The sequence below is a fragment of the Oncorhynchus gorbuscha genome, linkage group LG21 (genome assembly GCF_021184085.1).
Source record: "Oncorhynchus gorbuscha isolate QuinsamMale2020 ecotype Even-year linkage group LG21, OgorEven_v1.0, whole genome shotgun sequence".
In the NCBI taxonomy this organism is placed as follows: domain Eukaryota; kingdom Metazoa; phylum Chordata; class Actinopteri; order Salmoniformes; family Salmonidae; genus Oncorhynchus; species Oncorhynchus gorbuscha.
The window spans coordinates 60596811-60623428 of record NC_060193.1 but is presented as its reverse complement, the minus strand read 5'-3'; the positions used below and the strand labels follow the sequence as shown (position 1 = coordinate 60623428).

The 26618-nt window shown below is 45.2% G+C and overlaps 1 protein-coding gene across 1 annotated transcript in view; it reads right to left on the bottom strand.

Moving 5' to 3' along the window:
* The window catches only part of LOC124008065 (DNA annealing helicase and endonuclease ZRANB3-like), a 71651-nt gene that overhangs the window by 19727 nt on the left and 25306 nt on the right, over window positions 1-26618 (bottom strand). The window contains 7 exon segments of the mRNA XM_046318969.1: window positions 835-987; window positions 1099-1153; window positions 6941-7261; window positions 10801-10974; window positions 13694-13873; window positions 19012-19131; window positions 25636-25755. Of these exon segments, the coding sequence (XP_046174925.1) occupies window positions 835-987; window positions 1099-1153; window positions 6941-7261; window positions 10801-10974; window positions 13694-13873; window positions 19012-19131; window positions 25636-25755 (1123 nt within the window).

Below are 26618 nucleotides of genomic sequence, written 5' to 3'. Positions count from 1 at the left end.
CTCATTCTTATGGAGTTTTTCAGAGCAATTAAAAAGCTATTAAAAACTTGAGGTAAATGCAAAATACACAAAATAAAAGCAATTTCATGAACCTTTAGTTTAGAGCCAGTTTAAATCCCATAAGGCTGTGAAGTGAAGAAACAATCCCCTTCTATAATAATACTAACAATAATAATAAGGCGGCACACCCTCCCTTACCCAATCACCACACAACGGAGGGAGGCAGCTGGCGGCACATTGATGACTACCTCAGTGATACATAGCATTACAGCATTACAACATATGGGTGACTATTCACCCCAGACAATATCCCCCAGATATGTAGAAGGGAAGAAGGAAAGGAGGGTAGCAGGAAAGGGAAGATTAATGTTGGATTACCATCAGTGTGCTCTTGAGGGCCTGACTGGTCCTCTCCTGGTGATGGTTTGCCTTTGAGCTTCTCCTCCTCCTGCTGCTCTCTCTGTTGACCGTCTGTCTGTCTCTCCTCCTGCCCTCTCTGTTGACCGTCTGTCTGTCTCTCCTCCTGCTCTCTCTGTTGACCGTCTGTCTGTCTCTCCTCCTGCTCTCTCTGTTGACCGTCTGTCTGTCTCTCCTCCTCCTGCCCTCTCTGTTGACCATCTGTCTGTCTCTCCTCCTGCTCTCTCTGTTGACCGTCTGTCTGTCTCTCCTCCTGCCCTCTCTGTTGACCGTCTGTCTGTCTCTCCTCCTGCTCTCTCTGTTGACCGTCTGTCTGTCTCTCCTCCTGCTCTCTCTGTTGACCGTCTGTCTGTCTCTCCTCCTGCCCTCTCTGTTGACCGTCTGTCTGTCTCTCCTCCTCCTGCTCTCTCTCTTGACCGTCCGTCTGTGGTTCAGTTGTCCCGGGAGAGGCAGGACCAGGACAGGGGGGGTCCTCCTGCTTGCTGATCCAGGGGTGTTCTCTAGGGGTGGACTGATCAGGCCTGGAGCCTGGGGACCCAGCAGGGGAACCTGTAGATTGTGTGTCTGGAGCTGAGAGGTGGAAGAGAGAAAACACAACAAGGTTCTTTATAGATGTACATGTAGCCTAACAGTTCATATCCGTGTAGAAAACATGTACAACCACACAGATTAGTTTTGTACAGTTGTGTTCAGTGAAATGTACAAAGGCCAAGATTCCAGTAAGTAGTTCAAAGACCTGTTAGGGGAGCAGAGAAGCAATGTGTCACACAGTCACTAAAATAATGTGCCAATTCAAATGTGAGCAGCTGCTTGTTGAGAGACACAGATTCCTGTCATTCTGCTCAGACAGCGTGGAATATTTGTGACTTGGTAACACATGGTGAAGACTAATAAAATGCTGCTGATATGTTGAAAATGAGCAGGATACAGGCCGTCAATATGTAACTGATTCTCAACTCAAATTTCATCTGTGGGCAATTATGGGCCCCTTCTTTGATAAATTGTGACATCCTGAACGTGTTTTGTTGTGGACGAACAGGGGAAGAACTGGAACGAACAGACTAATTCATGATGTTTCCATTGTAAGGTTTGTTTCTGAAAGGCCATCCTCTTATAGATTTTCTCAAATGTCACCTGAATTTCCCAGCGCCCGACGCCGAGCCCCTACAACTAACGAGCTGAGGGGACCAGAGACTGCAGCTCAATTCTCCTCAGACTAGACTACTGCCTGCCAAACAAGACATTCTCCCCAGACTGCTGCCTGCCAAACAAGACATTCTCCCCAGACTAGACTACTGCCTGCCAAACAAGACATTCTCCCCAGACTGCTGCCTGCCAAACAAGACATTCTCCTCAGACTACTGCCTGCCAAACAAGACATTCTCCTCAGACTACTGCCTGTCAAACAAGACATTCTCCTCAGACTAGACTGCTGCCTGTCAAACAAGACATTCTCCTCAGACTAGACTGCTGCCTGTCAAACAAGACATTCTCCTCAGACTAGACTGCTGCCTGCCAAACAAGACATTCTCCTCAGACTGCTGCCTGCCAAACAAGACATTCTCCTCAGACTAGACTGCTGCCTGCCAAACAAGACATTCTCCTCAGACTACTGCCTGTCACAAGACATTCTCCTCAGACTAGACTACTGCCTGCCAAACAAGACATTCTCCTCAGACTGACTGCCCTGCAAAACAAGACATTCTCCTCAGACTAGACTACTGCCTGCCAAACAAGACATTCTCCTCAGACTACTGCCTGTCAAACAAGACATTCTCCTCAGACTAGACTGCTGCCTGTCAAACAAGACATTCTCCTCAGACTAGACTGCTGCCTGCAAACAAGACATTCTCCTCAGACTGACTGCTGCCTGCCAAACAAGACATTCTCCTCAGACTACTGCCTGTCACAAGACATTCTCCTCAGACTACTGCCTGTCACAAGACATTCTCCTCAGACTAGACTACTGCCTGCCAAACAAGACATTTTCCTCAGACTAGACTGCTGCCTGCCAAACAAGACATTCTCCTCAGACTACTGCTGCATTCTCCTCAGACTAGACTAAAAACAAGACATTCTCCTCAGACTAGACTACTGCCTGCCAAACAAGACATTTTCCTCAGACTAGACTACTGCCTGCCAAACAAGACATTCTCCTCAGACTACTGCCTGCCAAACAAGACATTCTCCTCAGACTAGACTGCTGCCTGTCAAACAAGACATTCTCCTCAGACTAGACTGCTGCCTGCCAAACAAGACATTCTCCTCAGACTGCTGCCTGCCAAACAAGACATTCTCCTCAGACTACTGCCTGTCACAAGACATTCTCCTCAGACTAGACTACTGCCTGCCAAACAAGACATTTTCCTCAGACTAGACTGCTGCCTGCCAAACAAGACATTCTCCTCAGACTGCTGCCTGCCAAACAAGACATTCTCCTCAGACTACTGCCTGTCACAAGACATTCTCCTCAGACTAGACTACTGCCTGCCAAACAAGACATTGAGTCCCTCAGACTAGACTACTGCCTGCCAAACAAGACATTTTCCTCAGACTAGACTACTGCCTGCCAAACAAGACATTCTCCTCAGACTACTGCCTGCCAAACAAGACATTCTCCTCAGACTAGACTGCTGCCTGCCAAACAAGACATTCTCCTCAGACTAGACTACTGCCTGCCAAACAAGACATTCTCCTCAGACTACTGCCTGTCAAACAAGACATTCTCCTCAGACTAGACTGCTGCCTGTCAAACAAGACATTCTCCTCAGACTAGACTGCTGCCTGCCAAACAAGACATTCTCCTCAGACTGCTGCCTGCCAAACAAGACATTCTCCTCAGACTACTGCCTGTCACAAGACATTCTCCTCAGACTAGACTGCTGCCTGCCAAACAAGACATTTTCCTCAGACTAGACTGCTGCCTGCCAAACAAGACATTCTCCTCAGACTGCTGCCTGCCAAACAAGACATTCTCCTCAGACTACTGCCTGTCACAAGACATTCTCCTCAGACTAGACTACTGCCTGCCAAACAAGACATTCTCCTCAGACTAGACTACTGCCTGCCAAACAAGACATTTTCCTCAGACTAGACTACTGCCTGCCAAACAAGACATTCTCCTCAGACTACTGCCTGCCAAACAAGACATTCTCCTCAGACTAGACTGCTGCCTGCCAAACAAGACATTCTCCTCAGACTAGACTACTGCCTGCCAAACAAGACATTCTCCTCAGACTGCTGCCTGCCAAACAAGACATTCTCCTCAGACTAGACTGCTGCCTGCCAAACAAGACATTCTCCTCAGACTAGACTACTGCCTGCCAAACAAGACATTCTCCTCAGACTAGACTACTGCCTGCAAAACAAGACATTCTCCTCAGACATTCTCCTCAGACATTCTCCTCAGACTAGACTGCCTGCCAAACAAGACATTCTCCTCAGACTAGACTGCTGCCTGCAAAACAAGACATTCCCCTGACTATTCTAAAAAAGTGATCTTTGTCAAAAGTCTGAATGCAATATGCATTCATTTCCTAATGCTGTGATATAATAGTGATTATTTTCTCAGCATTTCCTGTTCGGGGACAGTGATTACAGTGTCATGTTTTGAGAGATGTGAAGTCTTAATTCCATCAGAGTTGTTGTTCTGCCTCGGTTGTCATTACAGATCTGACGGCCTGGTAAATTCCCCTTCTAACATGCTGCCTGTGGTGCCCGCAGTACCATAACAGAGAACCGTGTTTGTTTGCTGATTAGATATCAAACATTACACACCTCAGTCAAGCATGACATGGAGACGATTTTGTTAACGGATTGTGTGTGTGTGTGTGTGTGTGTGTGTGTGTGTGTGTGTGTGTGTGTGTGTGTGTGTGTGTGTGTGTGTGTGTGTGTGTGTGTGTGTGTGTGTGTGTGTGTGTGTGTGTGTGTGTGTGTGTGTGTGTGTGTGTGTGTGTGTGTGTGTGTGTGTGTGTGACAAAAAAAACACACAATTGTAATGGTGTGCTTGATCAGTCCTTGATGATGGAGCTAGTCTAGCATAGAAGTACAATGTATGTTCTAGTGATCCTATTTCTATGATTGAGACCACCCTCCTCTAGTGTTGACAGACAGTCAGGTGCCTGTATAACATCCCCTACACCAGCGCTATTCAGATCTCACCTGGAGGTCCTGAGTACTGCTGCATTTCTGTTCTACCTGATAACTCTACTGAACATAAATGTTAAAGCAACCTGCAACCATTTCAACGATTTTACTGAGTTACAGTTCATATAAGGAAATCAGGCATTTTAAATACATTTCTAAGGCCCTAATCTATGGATTTCACATGACTGGACAGAGGTGTAACGCATAAGCCCACCCACTGAGGAGCCAGGCCCACCCACTGAGGAGCCAGGCCCACCCACTGAGGAGCCGGGCCCACCCACTGAGGAGCCAGGCTCAGCCACTGAGGAGCCAGGCTCAGCCACTGAGGAGCCAGGCCCAGCCACTGAGGAGCCAGGCCCAGCCACTGAGGAGCCAGGCCCTCCCACTGAGGAGCCAGGCCCAGCCACTGAGGAGCCAGGCCCTCCCACTGAGGAGCCAGGCCCAGCCACTGAGGAGCCAGGCCCACCCACTGAGGAGCCATGGGCCCACCCACTGAGGAGCCAGGCCCACCCACTGAGGAGCCATGGGCCCACCCACTGAGGAGCCATGGGTCCACCCACTGAGGAGCCATGGGCCCACCCACTGAGGAGCCATGGGCCCACCCACTGAGGAGCCAGGCCCACCCACTGAGGAGCCAGGCCCAGCCAATCAGAATGAGTTTCCCCCCACAGGGGTTTGTTACAGAAAGACAAACTGCTCTGTTTCATCAGCTGTCCAGGGGGGGAGCAACAACCCAGCCTTACAGAGCAGCAACCCAGCCTTACAGAGCAGCAACCCAGCCTTACAGAGCAGCAACCCAACCCAGCCTTACAGAGCAGCAACCCAGCCTTACAGAGCAGCAACCCAACCCAGCCTTACAGAGCAGCAACCCAACCCAGCCTTACAGAGCAGCAACCCAGCCTTACAGAGCAACAACCCAACCCAGCCTTACAGAGCAGCAACCCAGCCTTACAGAGCAACAACCCAACCCAGCCTTACAGAGCAACAACCCAACCCAGCCTTACAGAGCAACAACCCAACCCAGCCTTACAGAGCAACAACCCAACCCAGCCTTACAGAGCAACAACCCAACCCAGCCTTACAGAGCAACAACCCAGCCTTACAGAGCAACAACCCAACCCAGCCTTACAGAGCAACAACCCAGCCTTACAGAGCAACAACCCAGCCTTACAGAGCAACAACCCAGCCTTACAGAGCAACAACCCAGCCTTACAGAGCAACAACCCAGCATTACAGAGCAGCAACCCAGCCTTACAGAGCAACAACCCAGCCTTACAGAGCAACAACCCAGCCTTACAGAGCAACAACCCAGCCTTACAGAGCAACAACCCAGCCTTACAGAGCAGCAACAACAGAGCAACAACCCAGCCTTACAGAGCAACAACCCAGCCTTACAGAGCAACAACCCAGCATTACAGAGCAGCAACCCAGCCTTACAGAGCAACAACCCAGCCTTACAGAGCAACAACCCAGCATTACAGAGCAGCAACCCAGCCTTACAGAGCAACAACCCAGCCTTACAGAGCAACAACCCAGCCTTACAGAGCAACAACCCAGCCTTACAGAGCAACAACCCAGGCAGCTAGCAGGGTTATTCTGGGTTATTATTACTGAGAGACAGACAGGAGGGATGCTGCTGTGTGAATTCCCTGTGCCACTCGGTCGTGATGGATGGAAGAACAGGTAATCCTTTAAAGACTGAGGACTGATCTCAACCCTCCTTCACCCCCCTCTTTACGCCCTCCACTTCCCCCCGGTACTGCCAACTGAACCAGGAGGTGTCTGTGTTTGAGGAGAGACAGTTACCTTCCTTCTCCCAGTCCTATTAGATAGTCAGCCAGAGTGCCTTGGGGAACTTTAACTTCAGCCGGGGCCAATTCATCAACTTTACTTTGTAAACTTTGAGACGCGCGCTGCACGACGAGAACAGGCCTTGTGACTGTTTCTCACTTGACAGTCAGGTGAACAGTGTGTTGCGTCCTCCTCGTTGTCATCTAGCAGAGACACGTTGTCACGCTGGTCTATTTCTGACTTGCTGTATGTTACGCCTGCCAACGTGTGTGTGTGTGTGTGTGTGTGTGTGTGTGTGTGTGTGTGTGTGTGTGTGTGTGTGTGTGTGTGTGTGTGTGTGTGTGTGTGTGTGTGTGTGTGTGTGTGTGTGTGTACTCACCAGTGCTGGGCCTGTGGAGTGGGGACTCACACACCTCACAGTAAAGGAGCAGGATGCTGTTGGAGTAAGTACAGGCCCCACAGCTCCACTGATCTCCCTTCCCCTGATCTGGTGGTCCTGGTCTGGGGCTCAACCTTGGTTTCGGGGTCCCTTTCTCAGAGAGCCGACGGGGGGTAAACAGAGAGGCCAGGGGACTACTGCTCGTGCCTCTCCCCCATGGAGGGACGTCCGTTTCCCCCCAAGACGAGACCTGGGGCTGTGGGTAGCGCTGGGGGTGAGGGTGGAGGTGGGCAGCCGCAGCCTCTTCACCTGGGGAGAGAAGTCTAGGTCCTGGAGGTCAGGGGGATCTTGGGAGTTGTAGTTTTTCTCCTTGTCACCCTCTGAGTTCTCCACATCTATAGAACCCTCCTTCTCTGAGGGGGTAACGGGGGATAGGCAAACCTCACCCTCTGTTCTTTTCCTCTTCTTCTCTTTACCCGCGTCCGGAGAGAAGAACGAACGGATGTCGTGCTGTTTGTCCTTCTCAAACTGCAGAGAGGGATAGAGTCACGGTAAGACTGTTGTAACGCCTGTCATCTGATCTGTTGTAAAGCCTGTCATTCATCTGATCTGTTGTAAAGCCTGTCATTCATCTGATCTGTTGTAAAGCCTGTCATTCATCTGATCTGTTGTAAAGCCTGTCATTCATCTGATCTGTTGTAAAGCCTGTCATCTGATCTGTTGTAAAGCCTGTCATTCATCTGATCTGTTGTAAAGCCTGTCATTCATCTGATCTGTTGTAAAGCCTGTCATTCATCTGATCTGTTGTAAAGCCTGTCATTCATCTGATCTGTTGTAAAGCCTGTCTTTCATCTGATCTGTTGTAAAGCCTGTCATTCATCTGATCTGTTGTAAAGCAGGTCCTTCATCTGATCTGTTGTAAAGCCTGTCATTCATCTGATCTGTTGTAAAGCCTGTCATTCATCTGATCTGTTGTAAAGCCTGTTGTAAAGCAGGTCCTTCATCTGATCTGTTGTAAAAGCAGGTCCTTCATCTGATCTGTTGTAAAGCCTGTCTTTCATCTGATCTGTTGTAAAGCCTGTCATTCATCTGATCTGTTGTAAAGCCTGTCATTCATCTGATCTGTTGTAAAGCAGGTCCTTCATCTGATCTGTTGTAAAGCCTGTCATTCATCCTGATCTGTTGTAAAGCCTGTCATTCATCTGATCTGTTGTAAAGCCTGTCATTCATCTGATCTGTTGTAAAGCCTGTCATTCATCTGATCTGTTGTAAAGCCTGTTGTAAAGTCATCTGATCTGTTGTAAAGCCTTCATCTCTGATCTGTTGTAAAAGCAGGTCCTTCATCTGATCTGTTGTAAAGCCTGTCTTTCATCTGATCTGTTGTAAAGCCTGTCATTCATCTGATCTGTTGTAAAGCCTGTCATTCATCTGATCTGTTGTAAAGCCTGTCATTCATCTGATCTGTTGTAAAGCCTGTCATTCATCTGATCTGTTGTAAAGCCTGTCATTCATCTGATCTGTTGTAAAGCCTGTCATTCATCTGATCTGTTGTAAAGCCTCTGTCCTTCATCTGATCTGTTGTAAAGCCTGTCCTTCATCCTGATCTGTTGTAAAGCCTGTCATTCATCTGATCTGTTGTAAAGCCTGTCATTCATCTGATCTGTTGTAAAGCCTGTCATTCATCTGATCTGTTGTAAAGCCTGTCTTTCATCTGATCTGTTGTAAAGCCTGTCATTCATCTGATCTGTTGTAAAGCCTGTCATTCATCTGGTCTGTTGTAAAGCCTGTCTTTCATCTGATCTGTTGTAAAGCCTGTCATTCATCTGATCTGTTGTAAAGCCTGTCTTTCATCTGATCTGTTGTAAAGCCTGTCATTCATCTGATCTGTTGTAAAGCCTGTCATTCATCTGATCTGTTGTAAAGCCTGTCTTTCATCTGATCTGTTGTAAAGCCTGTCATTCATCTGATCTGTTGTAAAGCCTGTCATCTGATCTGTTGTAAAGCCTGTCATTCATCTGATCTGTTGTAAAGCCTGTCATTCATCTGATCTGTTGTAAAGCCTGTCATTCATCTGATCTGTTGTAAAGCCTGTCATTCATCTGATCTGTTGTAAAGCCTCTTTCATCTGATCTGTTGTAAAGCCTGTCATTCATCTGATCTGTTGTAAAGCCTGTCATTCATCTGATCTGTTGTAAAGCCTGTCATTCATCTGATCTGTTGTAAAGCCTGTCATTCATCTGATCTGTTGTAAAGCCTGTCATTCATCTGATCTGTTGTAAAGCAGGTCATTCATCTGATCTGTTGTAAAGCCTGTCATTCATCTGATCTGTTGTAAAGCCTGTCATTCATCTGATCTGTTGTAAAGCCTGTCATTCATCTGATCTGTTGTAAAGCACACCATTAATCTGAATTGTTGTAAAGCCTGTCATTCATCTGATCTGTTGTAAAGCCTGTCATTCATCTGATCTGTTGTAAAGCCTGTCATTCATCTGTTCTGTTGTAAAGCCTGTCATTCATCTGATCTGTTGTAATGCCTGTCATTCATCTGATCTGTTGTAAAGCCTGTCATTCATCTGATCTGTTGTAAAGCCTGTCATTCATCTGATCTGTTGTAAAGCCTGTCATTCATCTGATCTGTTGTAAAGCCTGTCATTCATCTGATCTGTTGTAAAGCCTGTCATTAATCTGATCTGTTGTGAAGCCTGTCATTCATCTGATCTGTTGTAAAACACACCATTCATCTGAATTGTTGTAAAGCCTGTCATTCATCTGATCTAACAGTATCATGTCAGAGTTCATTTTGTCCCTTTAGACCTCTTTTGAGAGAGAGAACTAACACATTATATTCATAAATAATAGCAGTTTAAGATAGTTTCCAGATAATGATGCATTATCGTTTAGTAATATGTATGATGCATTATCGCTTAGTAGTATGTATAGTGCATTATCGTTTAGTAATATGTGTGATACATTATCGTTTAGTAATATGTGTGATACATGATCGTTTAGTGATGTGTATGATGCACCTACATGTCTATACTGTTAGACAGACATAAACATACAGTAGCAGTATGATTTCTAGGATTCAAAACCTTCCCAGTGTTAGAACACCATCTGCACACACATTAAAGAACCCAGATCACTAGACCAGTGCCTCACATGGTTAAAGAACCCAGATCACTAGACCAGTGCCTCACATGGTTAAAGAACCCAGATCACTAGACCAGTGCCTCACATGGTTAAAGAACAGATCACTAGACCAGTGCCTCACATGGTTAAAGAACCCAGATCACTAGACCAGTGCCTCACATGGTTAAAGAACCCAGATCACTAGACCAGTGCCTCACATGGTTAAAGAACCCAGATCACTAGACCAGTGCCTCACATGGTTAAAGAACCCAGATCACGAGACCAGTGCCTCACATGGTTAAAGAACCCAGATCACGAGACCAGTGCCTCACATGGTTAAAGAACCCAGATCACTAGACCAGTGCCTCACATGGTTAAAAACCCAGATCACTAGACCAGTGCCTCACATGGTTAAAAACCCAGATCACTAGACCAGTGCCTCACATGGTTAAAGAACCCAGATCACTAGACCAGTGCCTCACATGGTTAAAGAACCCAGATCACTAGACCAGTGCCTCACATGGTTAAAGAACCCAGATCACTAGACCAGTGCCTCACATGGTTAAAGAACCCAGATCACTAGACCAGTGCCTCACATGGTTAAAGAACCCAGATCACTAGACCAGTGCCTCACATGGTTAAAGAACCCATATCACTAGACCAGTGCCTCACATGGTTAAAGAACCCAGATCACTAGACCAGTGCCTCACATGGTTAAAGAACCCAGATCACTAGACCAGTGCCTCACATGGTTAAAGAACCCAGATCACTAGACCAGTGCCTCACATGGTTAAAGAACCCAGATCACTAGACCAGTGCCTCACATGGTTAAAGAACCCAGATCACTAGACCAGTGCCTCACATGGTTAAAGAACCCAGATCACTAGACCAGTGCCTCACATGGTTAAAGAACCCAGATCACTAGACCAGTGACTCACATGGTTAAAGAACACAGGATCTTTGTCATTGTCAACCACTCCTCCTGCTGTCAGGGTCGTCTCGCTTGGTGTCCACGCCTCGGCGAAATTCAGGAAGTCCCATTTGTCCTTATCCCCCAACTCTGCCTTTAAGTACTCCTTCTTACCGTTCAGAGTACTGCCCGTTACCGTTTCCTGTCAACAACAACACACACACACACACACACACACACACACACACACACACACACACACACACACACACACACACACACACACACACACACACACACACACACACACACACACACACACACACACACACACACACACACACAGTCTCCTATCAGAACAACACGTACAGGGAAACACCACTCAAAAATAAAATGTTTTGGACTTTCAAGAAGCATTTTCCTTTTAAGCACTTAATGGCAGAAAATGTACTAAATCAGTGAGGCGCAATCAGGACTTGTCCAATAAGAAACACTTGTTTTGCTACAATGTGCACTAATGAATGTGACCATAAACTGCTCTGTTCTTTGCAGCATAATTAACAACAACAAGGTCAATAAACAACAAATAAACACCAAGATCAACAACCTCACTCTGATACATCTGTAATGCATCTTTAATGGTCTTTAAAAAAATGGCTTTATTGATTGATTGATTCAAATCCAGTTCATTGGAAACAGTGGTCCTGCAGTGGATATTAGTACCATAGAATTACAGATATATTGAGTGTACCTGCCATTCAACCCACTGTGTTCCAGTCAAAATGACAAGGTGGTCTCGGGGCTTTGTGCTATCCCTTTAAGTAAATCTACAGTACCAGTCAAAATGACAAGGTGGTCTCGGGGGGCTTTGTGCTATCCCTTTAAGTAAATCTACAGTACCAGTCAAAATGACAAGGTGGTCTCGGGGGCTTTGTGCTATCCCTTTAAGTAAATCTACAGTACCAGTCAAAATGACAAGGTGGTCTCGGGGCTTTGTGCTATCCCTTTAAGTAAATCTACAGTACCAGTCAAAATGACAAGGTGGTCTCGGGGCTTTGTGCTATCCCTTTAAGTAAATCTACAGTACCAGTCAAAATGACAAGGTGGTCTCAGGGCTTTGTGCTATCCCTTTAAGTAAATCTACAGTACCAGTCAAAATGACAAGGTGGTCTCAGGGCTTTGTGCTATCCCTTTAAGTAAATCTACAGTACCAGTCAAAATGACAAGGTGGTCTCAGGGCTTTGTGCTATCCCTTTAAGTAAATCTACAGTACCAGTCAAAATGACAAGGTGGTCTCAGGGCTTTGTGCTATCCCTTTAAGTAAATCTACAGTACCAGTCAAATGACAAGGTGGTCTCAGGGCTTTGTGCTATCCCTTTAAGTAAATCTACAGTACCAGTCAAAATGACAAGGTGGTCTCAGGGCTTTGTGCTATCCCTTTAAGTAAATCTACAGTACCAGTCAAAATGACAAGGTGGTCTCAGGGCTTTGTGCTATCCCTTTAAGTAAATCTACAGTACCAGTCAAAATGACAAGGTGGTCTCAGGGCTTTGTGCTATCCCTTTAAGTAAATCTACAGTACCAGTCAAAATGACAAGGTGGTCTCAGGGCTTTGTGCTATCCCTTTAAGTAAATCTACAGTACCAGTCAAAATGACAAGGTGGTCTCAGGGCTTTGTGCTATCCCTTTAAGTAAATCTACAGTACCAGTCAAAATGACACGGTGGTCTCCTTTGTGCTATCCCTTTAAGTAAATCTACAGTACCAGTCAAAATGACAAGGTGGTCTCGGGGCTTTGTGCTATCCCTTTAAGTAAATCTACAGTACCAGTCAAAATGACAAGGTGGTCTCGGGCTTTGTGCTATCCCTTTAAGTAAATCTACAGTACCAGTCAAAATGACAAGGTGGTCTCGGGGGGCTTTGTGCTATCCCTTTAAGTAAATCTACAGTACCAGTCAAAATGACAAGGTGGTCTCGGGGGCTTTGTGCTATCCCTTTAAGTAAATCTACAGTACCAGTCAAAATGACAAGGTGGTCTCGGGCTTTGTGCTATCCCTTTAAGTAAATCTACAGTAAAAGTCAAAAGGTTGGACACACCTACTCATTCAAGGGTTTTTCTGTATTTTTACTATTTTCTACATTGTAGAATAATAATAATAATAGTGAAGACATCAAAACTATGAAATCACACATATGGAATCATGTAGTAACCAAAAAACAAATCAAAATATATTTTAGACTTGAGATTCTTCAAAGTAACCACCCTTCGCCTTGATGACAGCTTTGCACACTCTTGGCATTCTCTCAACCAGCTTCATGAGGTCGACACCTGGAATGCATTTCAATTAACAGGTGTGCCTTGTTAAAAGTTACATTTGTCGATTTTCGATCTTCTTAATGCATTTGAGCCAATCAGTTGTGTTGTGACATGGTAGGGGTGGTATACAGAAGATAGGGCTATTTGGTTAAAGACCAAGTCCATATTATGGCAAGAACAGCCCAAATAAGCAAAGAGAAACGACAGTGCATCATTACTTTAAGACATGAAGGTCAGTCAATCAGGGAACATTTCAAGAACATTTAATATTTCTTCAAGTACAGTCACAAAAACCATCAAGCGCTTTGATGAAACTGGCTCTCATGAGGACCGCCACAGGAAAGGAAGACTGCTGCAGAGGATAAGTTCATTAGAGATAACTGCACATCAGATTGCAGCCCAAATAAATGCTTCACAGAGTTCAACTAACAGACACATCTCAACATCAACTGTTCAGAGGACAGAATCAGGCCTTCATGGTCAGCGTATAAAATAGTAAAAATAAAGAAAAACCCTAGGATATGTGTGTCAACTTTTGACTGGTACTGCATTTCTATGAAAAGTACCTACCTTCCAGTTAAAACAAAACACACGCACACACACACCTTCCTGTTGAGCATGCCCCACATAACGGTGTCAAAGGTTCCCTTGGCGATGAGGTAGTGCACGTGGACGGAGGCGGTCTGTCCGATGCGGTGCGCCCGGTCCTCAGCCTGCTTCACATGGCCAGGGTTCCAGTACAGCTCAGCAAACACCACGTGAGTGGCTGCTGTGAACGTCAGGCCCTGGACACCACAGAACACACTCACTGAAGGGAAGAACTCACCGGAAGCAGACAGGTGGAGAAAGCAGAGCATGGAGGGTGAACAGTATGGGAACAGGCAGAGCGAGGAGGGTGAACAGTACGGGAACAGGCAGAGCGAGGAGGGTGAACAGTACGGGAACAGGCAGAGCGAGGAGGGTGAAGAGTACGGGAACAGGCAGAGCGAGGAGGGTGAACAGTAGGGGAACAGGCAGAGCGAGGAGGGTGAACAGTAGGGGAACAGGCAGAGCGAGGAGGGTGAACAGTAGGGGAACAGGCAGAGCGAGGAGGGTGAACAGTACGGGAACAGGCAGAGCGAGGAGGGTGAACAGTACGGGAACAGGCAGAGCGAGGAGGGTGAACAGTATGGGAACAGGCAGAGCGAGGAGGGTGAACAGTACGGGAACAAGCAGAGCGAGGAGGGTGAACAGTACGGGAACAGGCAGAGCGAGGAGGGTGAACAGTACGGGAACAGGCAGAGCAGTGTGAACAGTACGGGAACAGGCAGAGCAGTGAGGAGGGTGAACAGTACGGGAACAAGCAGAGCGAGGAGGGTGAACAGTACGGGAACAGGCAGAGCGAGGAGGGTGAACAGTACGGGAACAGGCAGAGCAGTGAGGAGGGTGAACAGTACGGGAACAGGCAGAGCAGTGAGGAGGGTGAACAGTACGGGAACAGGCAGAGCAGTGAGGAGGGTGAACAGTACGGGAACAGGCAGAGCGAGGAGGGTGAACAGTACGGGAACAGGCAGAGCATTGACTGTATGCTAGCAGGATAGTACATATAGTTGAAGTCGGAAGTTTACATACACTTAGGTCGGAGTCATTAAAACTCGTTTTTCAACCACTCCACAAATTTCTTGTTAACATACTATAGTTTTGGCAAGTCGGTTAGGACATCTACTTTGTGCATGACACAAGTCATTTTTCTTACAATTGTTTACAGACAGATTATTTCCCTTATAATTCACTGTATCACAATTCCAGTGGGTCAGAAGTTTACATACACGAAATTGACTGTGCCTTTAAACAGCTTGGAAAATTCCAGAAAATGTCATGGCTTTAGAAGCTTTAGATAGGCTAATTGACATCATTTGAGTCAATTGGAGGTGTACCTGTGGATGTATTTCAAGGCCTACCTTCAAACTCAGTGCCTCTTTGCTTGACATCATGGGAAAATAAAAATAAATCAGCCAAGACCTCAGAAAAAAAACATTGTAGACCTCCACAAGTCTGGTTCATAATTGGGAGCAATTTCCAAACGCCTGAAGGTACCACATTCATCTGTACAAACATTAGTATGCAAGTATAAACACCATGGGACGACGCAGCTGTCATACCACTCAGGAAGGAGATGCGTTCTGTCTCCTAGAGATGAACGTACTTTGGTGTGAAAAGTGCAAATCAATCCCAGAACAAAAGGACCTTGTGAAGATGCAGGAGGAATCGGGTAATAAAGTATCTATATCCACAGTAAAACGAGTCCTATATCAACATAACCTGAAAGGCCACTCAGCAACGAAGAAGCCACTGCTCCAAAACCTCCATAAAAAAGCCAAACTACGGTTTGCAACTGCACATTGGGACAAATATCGTCTTCCAAATGGACAATAACCCCAAGCATACTTCCAAAGTTGTGGCAAAATGGCTTAAGGACAACAAAGTCAAGGTATTGGAGTGGCCACCACAAAGCACTGACAATCCAATAGAACATTTGTGGGCAGAACTGAAAAAGCTTGTGCGAGCAAGGAGGCCTACAAACCTGACTCAGTTACACCAGCTCTGTCAGGAGGAACGGGCAAAAATTCACCCAACTTATTGTGGGAAGCTTTTGGAAGGCTACCTGAAGTGTTTGACCCAAATTAAACAATTTAAAGGCAATGCTACCAAATACAAATTGAGTGTATGTAAACTTCTGACCCACTGGGAATGTGATGAAAGAAATAAAAGTTTAAATGAATCATTCTTTCTACTTTTATTCTAACATTTCACATTCTTAAAATAAAGTGGTGATCCTAGCTGACATAAAACAGGGAATTTTTACAAGGATCAAATGTCAGCAATTGTGAAAAACTGAGTTTAATGTATTTAGCTGAGGTGTACGTAAACATCAGACTTCAACTGTAATATTATAATATCATCTACGCTTTTATCTCACAGTCATGCACACATTTGACATATGGGTGGTCACAGGAATGGAACCCACCACCCCGGCTTGCTCTACCAACTGAGCTACAGGAAGGAGCTCTACCAACTGAGCAACATGCTCTACCAACTGAGCTACAGGAAGGAGCGCCATGCTCTACCAACTGAGCTACAGGACGCCATGTGCTCTACCAACTGAGCTACAGGAAGGAGCCATGCTCTACCAACTGAGCTACAGGAAGGAGCGCCATGCTCTACCAACTGAGCTGCCATGCTCTACAGGAAAGGAGCGCCATGCTCTACCAACTGAGCTACAGGAAGGAGCGCCATGCTCTACCAACTGAGCTACAGGAAGGAGCGCCATGCTCTACCAACTGAGCTACAGGAAGGAGCTCTACCAACTGCCATGCTGCTCTACCAACTGAGCTACAGGAAGGAGCCATGCTCTATGCTCTACCAACTGAGCTACAGGAAGGAGCACCATGCTCTACCAACTGAGCTACAGGAAGGAGCACCATGCTCTACCAACTGAGCTACAGGAAGGAGCGCCATGCTCTACCAACTGAGCTACAGGAAGGAGCACCATGCCATGCTCTACCAACTGAGCTACAGGAAGGAGCACCATGCTCTACCAACTGAGCTCAGGAAGGAGCGCCATGCTCTACCAACTGAGCTACAGGAAGGAGCGCCATGCTCTACCAACTGAGCTACAGGGAGGAGCGCCATGCTCTACCAACTGAGCTACAGGAAGGAGCACCATGCTCTACCAACTGAGCTACAGAAGACCACACCTCCAATCAGCTTTGCTGATAGCGATGTTGTTTCCATAAGTGGATGAATTGGTGTAATTTAGCATGTATAGTAAAGCCTCGACCCTTAGCTACCTCTTCCAATTCAAATGAGCTCGGGAAAAAGCTGGTATTGTTTTGTGTGAATACATCTCTAGCGATACAACACAAAAATAGAGACACGTTTTAATTGAGTGAGGCGTCAAAGAGGACAACCTGCCCGCCCCGCTTCGGTTGGGTCATTAGAATTCAAAACAACAGATTCTAAAATAAATTCACACGCACGCTTCGCTTCGCTCGCCTTTAGTGAGTTTAGGCCATTAGTCAAGAACTTTCTCACTGTTCTTAATGCTCGTTTTAATTTGGAAAGAAAGACTTCCTATCTATTTATTACATATAACAAATAAACGGGAACAGGTCTTGGAAGATATCAATCAAAGAAGTGTTACTGGGACTGGAATTAGGACACGTGGTGGATGTATAGTGTTACTGGGACTGGAATTAGGACACGTCCTGGATGTATAGTGTTACTGGGACTGGAATTAGGACACTGGAATTAGGACACGTGGTGGATGTATAGTGTTACTGGGACTGGAATTAGGACACGTGGTGGATGTATAGTGTTACTGGGACTGGAATTAGGACACGTGGTGGATGTATAGTGTTACTGGGACTGGAATTAGGACACGTGGTGGATGTATAGTGTTACTGGGACTGGAATTAGGACACGTGGTGGATGTATAGTGTTACTGGGACTGGAATTAGGACACGTGGTGGATGTATAGTGTTACTGGGACTGGAATTAGGACACGTCCTGGATGTATAGTGTTACTGGGACTGGAATTAGGACACGTGGTGGATGTATAGTGTTACTGGGACTGGAATTAGGACACGTGGTGGATGTATAGTGTTACTGGGACTGGAATTAGGACACGTGGTGGATGTATAGTGTTACTGGGACTGGAATTAGGGACACGTCCTGGATGTATAGTGTTACTGGGACTGGAATTAGGACACGTTAGGACACGTGGATGTATAGTGTTACTGGGACTGGAATTAGGACACGTGGTGGATGTATAGTGTTACTGGGACTGGAATTAGGACACGTGGTGGATGTATAGTGTTACTGGGACTGGAATTAGGACACGTGGTGGATGTATAGTGTTACTGGGACTGGAATTAGGACACGTCCTGGATGTATAGTGTTACTGGGACTGGAATTAGGACACGTCCTGGATGTATAGTGTTACTGGGACTGGAATTAGGACACATGGTGGATGTATAGTGTTACTGGGACTGGAATTAGGACACGTCCTGGATGTATAGTGTTACTGGGACTGGAATTAGGACACATGGTGGATGTATAGTGTTACTGGGACTGGAATTAGGACACGTAGTGGATGTATAGTGTTACTGGGACTGGAATTAGGACACGTGGTGGATGCATAGTGTTACAGGGACTGGAATTAGGACACGTCCTGGATGTATAGTGTTACTGGGACTGGAATTAGGACACGTCCTGGATGTATAGTGTTACAGGGACTGGAATTAGGACACATGGTGGATGTATAGTGTTACTGGGACTGGAATTAGGACACGTGGTGGATGTATAGTTACTGAGTTACTGGGACTGGAATTAGGACACGTGGTGGATGTATAGTGTTACTGGGACTGGAATTAGGACACATGGTGGATGTATAGTGTTACAGGGACTGGAATTAGGACATGTGATGGATGTATAGTGTTACTGGGACTGGAATTAGGACACGAGGTGGATGTATAGTGTTACTGGGACTGGAATTAGGACACGTGGTGGATGTATAGTGTTACTGGGACTGGAATTAGGACACGTGGTGGATGTATAGTGTTACTGGGACTGGAATTAGGACACGTGGTGGATGTATAGTGTTACTGGGACTGGAATTAGGACACGTGGTGGATGTATAGTGTTACAGGGACTGGAATTAGGACACGTCCTGGATGTATAGTGTTACAGGGACTGGAATTAGGACACGTCCTGGATGTATAGTGTTACAGGGACTGGAATTAGGACACGTCCTGGATGTATAGTGTTACAGGGACTGGAATTAGGACACATGGTGGATGTATATGCCCAGTAGAGGGTCTGTACCGTAGAAATATAATTACTATTCTATCATCAGTGTTTCTATGGTCTGTACGTGCAGTACCTGCCCAGCAGCCTGTATGCTGAGGACGGCCACGCGCGTCTCAGGGTCATTCTGGAACTGGTGAACCAAGTGGATACGCTCTGAGGACGGGACACTGCCATCGATACGGATGTAACTGGCCTGAGAGAGAGAGGAGATAGGGAGAGAAGTAAATGTCAGCGCTGATTAAAACCTTGACCTCTGAACCCACCACTAAAACGACAGAAACATCCTATAGCATTGCTGTATAGAAAAACAACCATTTACTAATACATCGGTGTACACGTCACTGACAAACTGAAATGGTCCACTCACACAGACAGTGTGGTGAAGAAAATGTGGCTTGTCACCTAAAACCCTCAAACTTTTACACAATCAAGAGCATCCTGTCGGGCTGTATCACCGTATGGTATGGCAACCGCACTGCCCACAGAGCTCTCCAGAGGGTGGTATGGTCTGCCCAACACATCACCGGGGGGCAAACTACCTGCCCTTCAGGACACCTACAGCACCCAATGTCACAGGAAGGCCATAAAGATCATCAAGGACAACAACCACCCGAGCCACTGCCTGTTCACCCCGCTATCATCCAGAAGGTGAAGTCAGTACAGGTACATTCTCACCACCCGAGCCACTGCCTGTTCACCCCGCTATCATCCAGAAGGTGAGGTCAGTACAGGTGCATTATCACCACCCGAGCCACTGCCTGTTCACCCCGCTATCATCCAGAAGGTGAGGTCAGTACAGGTGCATCAAAGCTGGGACCGAGAGACTGAAAAACAGATTCTATCTCAAGGCCATCAGACTGTTAAACAGCATCACTAACATTGAGAGGCTGCTGCCTATATACATAGACTTGAAATCTCTGGCCACTTTAATAAATAGAACACTGGCCACTTTAATAAATAGAACACTGGCCACTTTAATAAATAGAACACTGGCCACTTTAATAAATAGAACACTGGCCACTTTAATAAATAGAACACTGGCCACTTTAATAAATAGAACACTGGCCACTTTAATAAATAGATCACTGGCCACTTTAATAAATAGATCACTGGCCACTTTAATAAATAGAACACTAGCCACTTTAATAAATAGAACACTAGCCACTTTAATAAATATAACACTAGCCACTTTAATAAATAGAACACTAGCCACTTTAATAAATAGAACACTAGCCACTTTAATAAATAGAACACTAGCCACTTTAATAAATAGAACACTAGCCACTTTAATAAATAGAACACTAGCCACTTTAATAAATAGAACACTAGCCACTTTAATAAATAGAACACTGGCCACTTTAATAAATAGAACACTGGCCACTTTAATAAATAGAACACTGGCCACTTTAATAAATAGAACACTGGCCACTTTAATAAATAGAACACTGGCCACTTTAATAAATAGAACACTGGCCACTTTAATAAATAGAACACTAGCCACTTTAATAAATATAACACTAGCCACTTTAATAAATATAACACTGGCCACTTTAATAAATAGAACACTGGCCACTTTAATAAATAGAACACTAGCCACTTTAATAAATAGAACACTAGCCACTTTAATAAATAGAACACTGGCCACTTTAATAAATAGAACACTAGCCACTTTAATAAATAAACACTAGCCACTTTAATAAATAGAACACTAGCCACTTTAATAAATAGAACACTGGCCACTTTAATAAATAGAACACTGGCCACTTTAATAAATAGAACACTGGCCACTTTAATAAATAGAACACTGGCCACTTTAATAAATAGAACACTGGCCACTTTAATAAATAGAACACTGGCCACTTTAATAAATAGAACACTGGCCACTTTAATAAATAGAACACTGGCCACTTTAATAAATAGAACACTGGCCACTTTAATAAATAGAACACTGGCCACTTTAATAAATAGAACACTGGCCACTTTAATAAATATAACATTAGCCACTTTAATAATGTCTACATATCTTGCATTACCCATCTCATATGTATATACTGTATCATATACTATATCTTATTCTATACCGCTCTCACATTGCATGTCCATATATTTATATATTTTTAATTCCATTCCTTTACTAGATGTGTGTGTATTGGGTAGTTGTTGTGTAATTGTTAAGATATTACTTGTTAGATATTACTGCATTGTCGGAGCTAGAAGCACAAGCATTTCGCTACACCAGCAATAACATCTGCTAACCACGTGTATGTGACCAATAACATCTGCTAAACACGTGTATGTGACCAATAACATCTGCTAACCATGTGTATGTGACCAATAACATCTGCTAAACACATGTATGTGACCAATAACATCTGCTAACCACGTGTATGTGACCAATAACATCTGCTAACCACGTGTATGTGACCAATAACATCTGCTAACCACGTGATGTGACCAATAACATCTGCTAACCACGTGTATGTGACCAATAACATCTGCTAACCACGTGCTAACCACGTGTATGTGACCAATAACATCTGCTAACCACGTGTATGTGACCAATAACATCTGCCAACCACGTGTATGTGACCAATAACATCTGCTAACCACGTGTATGTGACCAATGTGACCAATAACATCTGCTAACCATGTGTATGTGACCAATAACATCTGCTAACCATGTGTATGTGACCAATAACATCTGCTAACCATGTGTATGTGACCAATAACATCTGCTAACCACGTGTATGTGACCAATAACATCTGCTAACCATGTGTATGTGACCAATAACATCTGCTAACCATGTGTATGTGACCAATAACATCTGCTAACCACGTGTATGTGACCAATAACATTTGATTTGACATTTAGTCCATTCCACTCCACACAGACTGTACCCAGATACAGGAAGAACAATTTAGTGTTCTAATACACCTGTCGCAGTGATGTCATCGATTTCATTTTGATTTGATTGGATTAGTCGTGTCTCCCGCCCTCCGTCTCCCGCCCTCCGTCTCGCCCTCGGTCTCCCGCCCTCGGTCTCCCCCCTCGGTCTCCCCATCGGTCTCCCCCTCGGTCTCCCGCCCTCCGTCTCCCGCCCTCCGTCTCCCGCCCTCCGTCTCCCCCCTCCGTCTCCCCCCTCCGTCTCCCCCTCCGTCTCCCCCTCCGTCTCCCCCTCCCCTCGGTCTCTCTCCCCGTTCTCACAGCTGTAGTTCATCACGGCAGCATGCAGCTCATTATTTGACTCTTTTTCCTGTTAATGGATGATGATGATGCTTCAGCGAGTGGGAGACTTCTCAAATTAGAAGATGTGATCACACTTGATCACGTATCAGATAACAGCAGACGACACCTAAACCCTTCCTCTCACATCACTGCCATCGAGCTGAGAAACGCGTGAAACTGGCTTAAAATAAAAACAGTGTGTGTGTGTGTGTGTGTGTATTGTACAAACTTCTGTTTTAAGTTTCAACATAATTGGAGATGAGATTCAGCAACACTTAGAGAACAATGGAATACATTTTTTATTTTAAAGCTTCTTTATTGCTAAAAAGTAATTGGTTCCTAAAAAAAGTAATTAAATAAATTCCACATTCAGTGTTGCTGAATCTCCTCTCTCCTTGGTTGGAAAGAGAGTTTCTACATAGACAGTCTGTTCTAGTGAAAACACAAGACATTTCAAGTGTGAGTGGTATTACTGCCAGTGGCTGGTTCAACATGTATAGACTTGAGGGGAAAGCACACAACACTAACATGTACACAACACTAACATGTACACAACACTAACATGTATAGACTTGAGGAGAAAGCACACAACACTAACATGTACACAACACTAACATGTACACAACACTAACATGTATAGACTTGAGGAGAAAGCACACATGTACACAACACTAACATGTATAGACTTGAGGAGAAAGCACACATGTACACAACACTAACATGTAGACTTGAGGAGAAAGCACACATGTACACAACACTAACATGTAGACTTGAGGAGAAAGCACACATGTACACAACACTAACATGTACACAACACTAACATGTAGACTTGAGGAGAAAGCACACATGTACACAACACTAACATGTAGACTTGAGGAGAAAGCACACAACACTAACATGTACACAACACTAACATGTACACAACACTAACATGTAGACTTGAGGAGAAAGCACACAACACTAACATGTATAGACTTGAGGAGAAAGCACACAACACTAACATGTACACAACACTAACATGTACACAACACTAACATGTAGACTTGAGGAGAAAGCACACAACACTAACATGTATAGACTTGAGGAGAAAGCACACAACACTAACATGTAGACTTGAGGAGAAAGCACACAACACTAACATGTATAGACTTGAGGAGAAAGCACACAACACTAACATGTACACAACACTAACATGTACACAACACTAACATGTACACAACACTAACATGTATAGACTTGAGGAGAAAGCACACAACACTAACATGTACACAACACTAACATGTACACAACACTAACATGTACACAACACTAACATGTACACAACACTAACATGTATAGACTTGAGGAGAAAGCACACAACACTAACATGTACACAACACTAACATGTACACAACACTAACATGTACACAACACTAACATGTATAGACTTGAGGAGAAAGCACACAACACTAACATGTACACAACACTAACATGTACACAACACTAACATGTACACAACACTAACATGTACACAACACTAACATGTATAGACTTGAGGAGAAAGCACACAACACTAACATGTACACAACACTAACATGTACACAACACTAACATGTACACAACACTAACATGTACACAACACTAACATGTATAGACTTGAGGAGAAAGCACACAACACTAACATGTACACAACACTAACATGTACACAACACTAACATGTACACAACACTAACATGTACACAACACTAACATGTATAGACTTGAGGAGAAAGCACACAACACTAACATGTAGACTTGAGGAGAAAGCACACAACACTAACATGTATAGACTTGAGGAGAAAGCACACAACACTAACATGTACACAACACTAACATGTACACAACACTAACATGTACACAACACTAACATGTAGACTTGAGGAGAAAGCACACAACACTAACATGTACACAACACTAACATGTAGACTTGAGGAGAAAGCACACAACACTAACATGTACACAACACTAACATGTAGACTTGAGGAGAAAGCACACAACACTAACATGTAGACTTGAGGAGAAAACACACAACACTAACATGTATAGACTTGAGGAGAAAGCACACAAAACTAACATGTAGACTTGAGGAGAAAGCACACACAACACTAACATGTATAGACTTGAGGAGAAAACACACAACACTAACATGTATAGACTTGAGGAGAAAACACACAACACTAACATGTATAGACTTGAGGAGAAAGCACACAACACTAACATGTATAGACTTGGCATCTACATTTTATTCAATTAGCCGACGCTCTTATCCAGAGGGACTTACACCAGCAATTTGGGTTAAGTGCCTTGCTCAAGGGCAGATCGACAGATTGGTCACCTCGTCTGCTCGGGGATTGGAACCTTTCGGTTACTGGCCCAATGCTCCGAACCGCTAGGTTACCTGCAGCTACAGGGTGTAACTCACTGGTGTTGTGTAAACAGTGACAGTCTATGACCCCCACGCCTGGGAATCTATGACCCCCACGCCTGGGAATCTATGACCCCCAACGCCTGGGAATCTATGACCCCCAACGCCTGGGAATCTATGACCCCCACGCCTGGGAATCTATGACCCCCACGCCTGGGAATCTATGACCCCCAACGCCTGGGAATCTATGACCCCCAACGCCTGGGAATCTATGACCCCCAACGCCTGGGAATCTATGACCCCCACGCCTGGGAATCTATGACCCCCACGCCTGGGAATCTATGACCCCCACGCCTGGGAATCTATGACCCCCACGCCTGGGAATCTATGACCCCCACGCCTGGGAATCTATGACCCCCGCGCCTGGGAATCTATGACCCCCACGCCTGGGAATCTATGACCCCCACGCCTGGGAATCTATGACCCCCACGCCTGGGAATCTATGACCCCCACGCCTGGGAATCATGGTCCCTACAGGGCTGTGACGACAACATCAGGGTTGTGTAACTCAGTCAAATATTTGAAATTGAAATTGCTGCATGTTGCTTTATAGTTTTGTTCAGTCTAGTTATTTTGTTAGATACTTTTTCCTATTAGCTGAAATCTTATTTTCTTCAAAGCCCTTAGCTAGCAAACATGTTTCACTATAAAACAACAAAAAATACTGCACTCTGAACCACACAACTTTCCTAGATTCATGACAGTGTTGTTAGACAATGCAAGAAATGTCAACTTCAATATGTGATGTAGTTTTAGTGGAATTTGCAGCAGTTGTTGGTAAGTACTGAATGTGCTACCTTCTAGAGTAACTTCCTCAACCTTTAAGTGGTTTAGGATTTGAAGACAGGTATGGAACAATCTCCATAATAGTTTGACAGGTCTGGGAAAGTGCCTGAGGGCACATCTGTGTGCTGTGTCAGGGAGAGGGACAGAGATGGCCCCTTAGTGGGGAATATGTGACAGAGGGGCTGCTGAACAGTGGGAGAGGTGTGCGTGTCCATTAGTTGTGATGAGTGAACAACCGTTACCTTGGCTTCGATGACAGCCTCGGTACATGCCTGTAGCATGGTCAGGTGATGAGCAAACACCAGGAACTTTAACTTCTCAGTCTCCAGCATCATCTTTATGTAGTCTTTCACTGCTCCGGCCTATAGGAGGAGACCACAGAGGGGCCAATAGAAATGCAACAACAACATATTAGAATGCATCTCTATGCAAAGGCCATACAGGGGAAATCAACCACAGGAAGGAAGGGAATGAATTGCTATGAGACACATACTCAAGACTTCACATATATTTGTTTTGAAGGACCACATATACGATACACCCCCCACCCCCAATCAACAGTCCTGTGCTGCTGTCCACATGCCACACACCTCCTGGACTTCAGACCTCTCTCACCAGTCTCTCCTCGCTCACCTAGAGACTTGGACTGTTAATTATCAGAAGGCCTTTCCTCTCAGAGGGAGGATAATGAAAGTAGGTCTAAGCAGGTCTAGCTAGAAGCCCCCTCCTCCATCTGCTGATGGGAACTTCTCATTACTGGGTTGCTGGGTTGCTTTTAACTCTGCAGAAGTTTAATTAGTGCAACACAAACTTCCTGTCCACTGAAGCAGTGATATGTTATCTCTCTTTAAAGTCCATCATCAGAGGCAGCAGGGTCTCTGGGTAATTGGGAGCATCTGCTGCTGCTGGTAGACGGGGTAAAAATAAAAACCCTGTCCCCTTTCACACTGCCAAACTCGGTCCCAACATGACGCCCTATTCCCTATGTAATGCACTACTTTAGACCAGGGCCCATAGAGCTCTGGTTAAAAGTAGGGCACCATGTAGGGAATAGGGTGCCATTTGGGATGCAACCATGGTCCACTCGCCAGGCATTCACATACGCTTCAGAAGTGACACGAGGTGTGTGTTTGTGTGTGTGTGTGTGTGTGTGTGTGTGTGTGTGTGTGTGTGTGTGTGTGTGTGTGTGTGTGTGTGTGTGTGTGTGTGTGTGTGTGTGTGTGTA